This window comes from Cariama cristata, unplaced genomic scaffold (assembly GCF_000690535.1).
Source record: "Cariama cristata isolate BGI_N322 unplaced genomic scaffold, ASM69053v1 scaffold36463, whole genome shotgun sequence".
NCBI classification, from domain to species: Eukaryota; Metazoa; Chordata; class Aves; order Cariamiformes; family Cariamidae; genus Cariama; species Cariama cristata.
This window is the reverse complement of record NW_009609675.1, coordinates 1,525-10,440: the sequence shown is the minus strand read 5'-3', so window position 1 is coordinate 10,440 and position 8,916 is coordinate 1,525. Positions and strand designations below refer to the sequence as shown.

General features: G+C 44.9%; 1 protein-coding gene across 1 annotated transcript in view; it reads right to left on the bottom strand.

Moving 5' to 3' along the window:
- LOC104159643 (protein Wnt-5b-like) overlaps window positions 1-8,916 on the bottom strand; it is an 11,526-nt gene that overhangs the window by 1,226 nt on the left and 1,384 nt on the right. Inside the window, exon 2 of the mRNA XM_009697605.1 lies at window positions 7,487-7,779. Within this exon, the coding sequence (XP_009695907.1) occupies window positions 7,487-7,779 (293 nt within the window). The remainder of the gene's footprint in view (window positions 1-7,486; window positions 7,780-8,916) is intronic.

Here is an 8,916-nt window from a genome sequence, read left to right as displayed (position 1 = left end):
GCAGGCGCCCTCCCTCCAGGGCAGGGCTGAGGGGCTGGCCCTAACTGCGAACCTGCGCCATCTTGTGTGCAGACGTTTCTCTGCACTAACAGGACTCGCCACGCAGAAGGGCCTACTTTTTAAACGACAAACGCAAGCTTTCGGCGCTGTCTTTTCCCAGATAACTTTCGGCTACGTTTTCAGGAGTTTGCGGGGGCTGTAGATGTATCGTACCCCTGAAAATCCGGCAGGAAAATCAGCAAATAGTCTTCAAAATTCAGGCCAGTGAGTGTTAAACCCTCAGCAGAGCAAGTACATGATGTAAAGGAAAAAACAGTGGTTACTCTCCTCCTCCCCATGCTAGCTGTGAGGAGAGAGAAATACTGAAAAACATTCTAGAATAACAAAGCTCAAAACCTAAGAAAATAAACGGAAATGCAGATTGGGTTTGTTCTTCCCATTAAGTTCAGAGACAGGTACAAAACTGTATGCTACCTGAGATCCCGTCAGCACTCGCAGGCACTGACAGAGTTTGCAAAGCAAAGAGCTGGCATGCCCTGCAATCAGAGCTACTCCGCGTTACAGCAGCTCACCCCCCAGCCCTTGCTCCTCATGCTCTCACCATCAGGCTCGCATCTGCGCTCCCACGACCACCCTGCATCCTGCACATTTGCAGGGCAGTGCCTCTCCCAGATCCCACAGGCCAAGCAGAGGTGCTTGGCATCAGCTGCAAAATTACCACCAGCGGGATCTGCTGGGGGAGATCAAGGAACATGAGGAAAAACTAGGATGCTCTTAAGGAGACGGCGATAAGTCTTCTAGCCAGGTTTCTGCTGAAGAAAGCAGCCAAACACTGAGGTTTCTTTTCTGCCTTACTCACCGACACAGAAGAAATCTTCCCAGCTCTCTGCATTTGTGTGCCAAAGGTGATTCAGGCAATTGAGCATACCGCAAGCAAAACCTTCTGCCTACGACGACGTTCTGGACCAGCAGCAAGAGGTCAGAGTTCTCCTACAACAACGGGTTGCTCCTGGTCTAACTAACGTCTAGTGCTTTTGACAGCTAGTGAAGATTCAATTTGGCTTAATGGCTAAATCACATGGAGGCCAATCCAGTTCCTGAGAAAGTCAATGGAGTGAGTCCTTAAAACAGAGAAGCTTTAGTTCTGCTCCTCCAAGCTCGATTTACTGAGGCAATCCCTCACAGCACAATGTAACAGCTACAGGCTGGGAGTTAAGCACTTGTCTTGGATCAAACTACAACTGCAGAGGACCAACCACACCGTTACTTGCGGAGTTTACTGTAACCAGACAGAACTACATCTGAATTTCCCGAGCCCCAAACACTTACTATATCCTCACTGCATTGCCAGCCTGCTTGTTATACGCTTGTGTTAGCACTTTTTGGTTATGGTTCTGTCAAATCCCAGGCCACTCGTGCCTCCCTTCACTCGTGCCTCCCTTGCCCTTGCATGTGTTTTTATAAAGTATGATTCTTCCTAATCCTGGGCTTTGTTCCTTTAGAAAAACACTGCAACTTGATCCCTCTCAGTTAATGTCATGGGACTGCGTTCACTCTGACTTGGCTTTAAGCAACTGATGCTCAAAACATCTGGCCTATGTGGGTAGTAGCTGTGCTGGGGAATGCGAACACTACTAGTTATCACAGGTAAGCATGGCGTCACTCAGCCCCCTGCAGCTCCCACTATCAACGTCCCGTGGAGGTAACCATAGCTTCAGCCACTAAATGGCTCTCCCATTCTCCCCCTTTGCTGTCCGGATGGGGAGAAAGCAGAGGAAATTGGAGAATTCCTCTCTGACTGGGCTCAGGTCAAGGTAAAGAATAACAGACCTCACATGCAGTTCTGAGGGCAGGGTCTGATCGATGGCCATGCCACTTAAACAGGTTGAAAATGCCTCTAATGGAAATGCTTAAAGCCCCTTCCCATAAGCCCAAGTTCTCTTCCAATTCTTTTATTGCAAGAATGGGAACAGGAAGAGAATTAATGGGGAATTCCTATGTGGTCAATTAGCCAGACCCCCTTCCAGGCTCTTCTGGCACTGGCTTGAGTGACTGATGACTGAGACCTGCCATATGCCGACTGGGTAAACAGTGCAGAAGGACTGACCGCTACAGTCCGCCAGACAGGGCGACAGATAAGGAATGAGGGGAAATAAGAAAGAGTAATGGAGACCAATTGGAAGAAAAAGACAGATGGAAGGAAAGGACATATTGAGATAACAGCCAAAGACAAACAAACAAGGGCAATAAAGCCAGGAGCCACCACCACAAGGACTCTGACGTGGAGCGAAGGGGTGATGGGGTCAGAACTGCCTGTAAGATAAAAGACCTCTGGTCCCCTCCTGTCCCACTCAGCTCCTTCTGAGGACCACAGAGAGCAGGGACGGTATTCTCTCCTGCCACCAGAGCTCCTCAGGGCTCAAGGAGCACTTTTTCACCCACAGGAAACTGACTGAGGGGACACACCAAAAGTCTGCCTAGAAATCAGAAGATATCAACTGAAACACTGGCTGGGAAAGTGGGGCAAGGCTGTATGTGGGACGGTACCTGGTGGTCACTTAGCAGTGCTCACCACCATGTCTCCACCACTTCTTTCTTTCAGCACCAACGTTCAGGAGTATGGAGCTATATGTGCACCTTCCTACTTCCAAAACTAGAATCTCAGAAGTTTAGGAATGTAGGACTAGATGAGACCTCCTCAATTATTAAGTATGATCTCTTGCTATTGTAGGCATCGCTTCAAATAATATTTTCCTTAAATGGATAAAGTGCCCTTTTAAAAGGAATTACGTTTTCAGCCACGATTATTCTGATCACTATGCCAATGATAAAATATCTTTTTCTAATTTCCAGCCTAAATGCATTCACTTTATGCCCATTTGCCATTGTGCCAAATTGACCTTTTGCTTAAAAAGTACTTTTCCTTCCCTATTATTTCTCCCACTATCACAGACATCAGTCATATCCTCTCTCAGCTTTCACTTTGCTAGGCTAAACATGGCAAGCTATTCTAGCCCACTTTCTTAAGAAAAGATTCCTATCCCCTGGGTCAGCCATAACAAGCCTTTTCTAGTCTGAGGTCATTTTGCTTGGGAATACGAGAACATACAATATTTTGGGGCCTCACGAGAGCTTAATACCATGGCACCAGTATTCCCCCATGTTTTATAAAAACACTTTCCCTAGTACATTATAGGATATTTACCACCTTCTGAGACACATCACATCTACAGTCATCTGCAGCTGACTGCTTCTGCCAATTCTTTTCTACTCATTTCCTAATGACTAAAAATATTTTTCATAAAAGACTTCAAATGATGGTCTTAATGTTGTTTTATTTGATGTCATTAGCTGTTGTACAAAATTCGGATTCTCCTCTGTATTCATATCATCTGCCACCTTTGCATCAGCAAATTCCACCAGCCCATTCCTAACTCTTGTGTTGAGGCTGAGAAACAAGAACACTAAGTGTTGGTCTTAGGGCAAGTTCTTGAAGAACTCTGCTAATTAAGCTCTGTTAAGATCAAGATACATCCTTTCACACAATTTACTGACATCTTTCCTTGAACCAGTTTCTCGTCCATCTCATAGCTGCTGCATTTTTCCCTATCTTTCCCAATTTAACCAAGTGTTTCCCATGTGGGAAATACATTAAATGTCTCATAGAAGTTCAGATAAATGAGACCTGTCTGATCTAGTTTGTTTTTTAGGAAATCAGTGATGTTCTAAATGATTGTGTGATCAATCTTTGAGAAATTCTTCTCAAATTATTTCCTATTTTGCCTTTTACTCCGAGATACCCTTTCCTCCAGTTCTTGCTATAAACGCTGCCAAGGTCACACCGCCTGTGCTGCCAGGTGCCAGGAAAGAAAGCAAGCACCCCCTGTGACTTGAGAGCTTACGCTACCTGAGTTTTGCTTCCATGTTGGTGGTGATAATTTCCATTTCCAGCCTTTCTCCTTTGCTCCCATGCTAATATACTTCTAAGAGCCAAGAGGAAAGGCTGCTCTGTACTGGCCAAATGCCATCCTGACCAGACAACCCTGGAACCCGTAGCAACGCCATCCCAGAGCCATCCCAGGTCTCATCTCCATTATCCTTTCATATTCATCTCCTTTCCTGATCCCAGCAGCTCCATTCCTCACTACCCCCAAATCCTCATCCACTCAATCCACCCCAAAGCCCCAGCCTCATTTACTCCACAGCCCTCCATTCTTCCAACTGTTTCCTGCCACTTGACTCCCATCTGAACCATTCAACCCGATCTCCAACTCCCCTCCATCAGCAGCCCCCTGCACCACCCCACCCACCTCAGGTCTGCTGGCCCCAGACTTCAGTACTTGCCGCTCAGCTCTTCCTCTACCTGTCTGAACACAACAGCTGCCTCCTCATGCCCTCCTTGCTCGCACTGAACACGATGGCTGCCTCCTCATGCCCTCCTCGCTCACACAGGGTGCCAGCACCATCAGCCACAGCCTACTGTGACAGACCTTGCCTGCCCCTAGGGCACCCTGCCTAGCTTCCCCCCAAAAGGACAGTCCCAGGGGGTTTAAAAAAATCTACACTACAACCAGTAATTCCCCTAGGCAGAAGTATTGAGCACAGAAAAAGACATCTCCATTTGTGCAGCAGACATACAGTACCCCTCCCCATGAGCAACACCCCTCATTCCAACTTGAAGCCCCAGGTAAAGCAGTTGCTTACTTTGGGGACCAAAGCTACCCTGTTTGTAGACTCAGGCCCATCCTCATTGACTAGCAGTCTCTTCCAACCTCCTCCAATTTGCAAAGTTTGTTTATTTTACTACCCTTTGCAAGGTCTGATTCAGTGCAATTTGGTACTGTTTTCACTTCTTCTTTACACTTCTTCACCTCTAAGAAAGAGCTTTTCATTATTTCTTGCTATCAGTTGTTTTTCACCATTCTTAGTAGGCCTTCGGTCTATTCCTAACAGCTTCTCTGTGGTAGTTATTCATTCAGTGAGGTCTGGATATTCTTCCTACAAGCCTTTTCCTCTTGCTTGGCATGCAGAATTGTAATGGCTTTAGCATCTTTGACTTGAAAAAGTTCCAGACCTCCTCCACATTGAATTCCTCGGCTGAGTTCACTAACTGGCTCCCTTAGTCTATCAGAGTTTGTTCTTTGAAATCCACAAGCTTAATTACACACTGGTTTATACTTCCATTTAATTTAATCTAAAATGACTTGTGTTCATTTAATCTAAGGTTATTTCTATGGCCATCTGTTCTACAGAGTCTACAAAAACCAAGCTTGAAATAATATTGTCTTTTGCTGGCCCTTTTGGAAAGCTTTTGTCCATGCCCTGTGTCAACTGGAGACACAGAAATCGCCTTGAGAGCTTGTCTATGGAGTCCAAAGGAGCATGGGCACTGTAGCATTCCAAACACAATTTAAACAATTTTCTGCACTGTAGTAAAGGCAAGACATAACTGGTTTTAGCTTGGTCCTTAAAGCAGGACAAAGTTTTCTTCCATTTAAAACCACATCATCATCTGAAATCACAGCTCAGAGAGATTCTTGCCCATATAACAAGAATAACAAGACAGGTTAGTGTTTCACCCATGCTGTGGAGCAAGTATATTCTGACTTGATCATCTAATACAGATGTTACTACAGTTCAACTGATACCTCAAACTATTGGCCATATTCTGTCTCCAGATCCCTCAAGGTTACAGGACTGGCTGTTAAAAAGTCTCATAACATACACGCTCCCTATTTTAGGCAGGGTATTTATTTGTAGTAATGCAAGTTCATGACTCGACATATAAGATGTTCAAAGCAAGCAATGCAGAGAAGAATGTCACTTACACGCTGCTACTCCATGGAGGACGCGTGCCCCCCCTCCCCCACCTCATTTCTAGGCAAATGCAGACCCTCTGCCTTTCCAAGCCAAAAAAAACCAACCCCAAACCAAAACCCACTGAGTTCTACAGCTTTCAAGTCCACAGTTTTCCACCTACTGCAAATTTACCCCAATATGATTTTACAAAAGAACCACGGAGTATTTGCAATGTTTCAACCTGACACATTGACTTCACAATCAAAAAAATAAAGCCAATCTTCTTTGGTGTCAAAACGAAGCCAAAATTACAGGCAGAAAAGACAGACATACATTGGAAAGGGAAAGATAATTCAGTAACAATTAGAAATAAGAAAGGGCAGAAAATTGATAAGGGAACTAAGGATATTAGTTAAGAATATGCAAAAGAGCAAGGCTAAGTACACTTAATAGGATTTTTTAACATGCATTAGAAATAAAGTTAACCTCAGAAAAGCTCACTACTAGGGAAGAATGATAAAAATTTTAAACACCCTGTGGAAAAGACAGAAATGCTCAAATAAGTATTCCTGTTCTACATTTTGAAAGAGACAGAATTACACCATTGTACAGCATATGAATGATGCTCCACCTTCCAGGCTATTAATCACAGACAGAGGAATTGTGTAAAAAGCAAATGTGCATACACTGAACGCTTACAAAGGGGGCAACTTCACCTACATTTACAGCATCAGTGAGACCAATACCAGAACCCAGCATGTCATTTTGGTATCCAGTTTCTTAAAGGATATGGGAAAACTGGAAAGGGTACACTAAAGTGACATGAAAATGATTTGATGGCTGATGAGAACCTCTGAAAGTGAGAGAGTCTTCAGTGCTCAATCTAGTTTGTCAAGAAAGAGTGGTGAATAAATTACATTAGATAAATACTTCTATGCAGAGGAAATTCTGATTACTAAGAGGCTTTTGGATCTAGCTGTAAAAGTCAGAAAAAGAACTGATTGGAAGCTGACACCAGATAAATTTAAATGATAATGAGGTGCAGTGCTGAAACAGGGTGATTAATGACAGTAGCATACTACAAAGGGAAGTGATGGATTCTCCATCCCCAGGAGTCTCCAAACCAAAACTCTGTATCTTCTCTGAAAATGTCTGTCCCCTGGATGCAAATTATTTATTTTGCCCAATACCAAAGTAACTGAGCAAGGCATAAGTTTCAGAGATAGCCAGGTAGCCTGATTCGATGCTTGCTTCTGGCTTTATATTCCCAAAAATCTGAGTGATGGCAGTAGAAAAGAATTCCACATGACAACTGATTCTTTTTTTTCACCACCAGCCTGTCACTTTGGCAGCTCTGGGAAGCCAGTTTCTGAGACGTAAACCTTGAAAGTGGGCCATGGCAGCACTTAGTTTATTTGGGACGGGCTTACATGTCTGCACATGTGTGCCATACAGTATCTCAACAGACTCAAAAACTCTTTGGCTTTAGCTGGCAACGGAAGACTGCCATTAAAACTGGAATATAATATTGCCTGTAATATTCACAAAAATGCAGAAATTGTGACTATACACCATTACTGGGGCATCACTGGACTATCCCTCATCAAACCTCCAAGTAATTTGGTATCTAGCTATCCCAAGCCTTCTGAATCTGCCTCTGAGAAAGAAGTGTCAGCAATCGTCTTACCCTGCGACCAGCCTCATTGTTCTGCAAGTTCATCAGCATACGAGCCTGCTCCTCTGAACCTCTCACGTAGTTCTTCTCCCTCTCCTTGGCATCCACAAACTCCTTGGCAAAACGATATCCATACTCCACGTTATCCCCGCAGCCACCCCACAGCCAGTCTCGGGGCAAGTCCTTGGGCCGGGCTGTCCGGCTGCAGCCACAGCTGGAGAGCTCTCCTTCCCGGCAAGCCCGGCTGATCGCGTTCACCACCCCGGCAGCACTGACAGCGTAGGTGAAAGCAGTCTCTCGGCTACCTGTGAGAGAGATGTGAGAAGCAAATTAACAAGGGACAGATTTCATTTAACCAATGCAAAGCAAGGAGCAAGCAAACGGGCTCCAAACAGTAGGACATGGTGTGCTCTGAGAAGGTGCACAGAATTAACTGGAACAAAGGAATGGGGTGGTAAAGTGCAAGGGCACCACCCTGTTCTGCTAGAGGGGGAACTGTCCTAACACATGCTTGTATCCTGTTTTTGTTTTCATTTCACAATAACAGCTCCAGTCAATTGACTGTCCAGAGCTGGCAGTTTCTGTGTAACCAGGATCAAACTCAAACCTGATTCTCTGACACACACCAGGGAAGGGTCTGAGATTCCTGCCATCACCTGGAGGAATGTTCTTGGGAAGAGCATGTTCTTCATGAATTTGTAGGTGCTGCTCCTCAAGGGTTATTATTTTTATTACACCTATGTTTGCCTGTTTAAGAGCCCTGTAAACTCTGGGCCTTGCCCAAAAGAAATAGCAACACCATAGGCAGGGACTGCTCAGCCTCTTTCCCCTTCAGTATCCTCTCATTTTAACCTGGAGGAAACTCTCAAGCAGCAAGAGGGTTATTCACTTCCTGAAAATACAGCTGCTGCCTTAGCCACTGAATTTGCCAATAATCATTGAGAACAACTAACGAAGTTGAGCCTGTGCAAAAGGAGTGTTCTTGTTCAGCCAGGTATCAGTTTCGAATGGTTTTCCTTTAATGGGGACAAGCACTTTATGGGCTCCTCAGTTCATCAACCTTATTTTGGTTTACATAAGGTCAGCTGAGAACTGTTTTGAGACAAACTGAAGGAAACCCATTTTTACACTAAAGCATTGAGGCAGAGGCTCTCCCAATGCCTACAGAACCGCAGTGCTGGAACAAGTAAAATTTTCCCATGTAAACTATAATAAATGACAAGACTTTCCATTAGCAGGTTTACTAGAGACTGCCCTGCTTGGAGTGTATGCTCTATACAGCTTAGAGTCTAAGCCAAGCAGCTGGATCGGGTCTCCAGCTATGTATTCCTGGCAGCAATTCAGCTCCAATTTGACCGGGGCACCAACACAGCCAGAACACTGCATGAGGCCAAGCATGCTGCACTAGCAAGTGCTGTGGGTCTGATGGGGGGGGGGGGGGG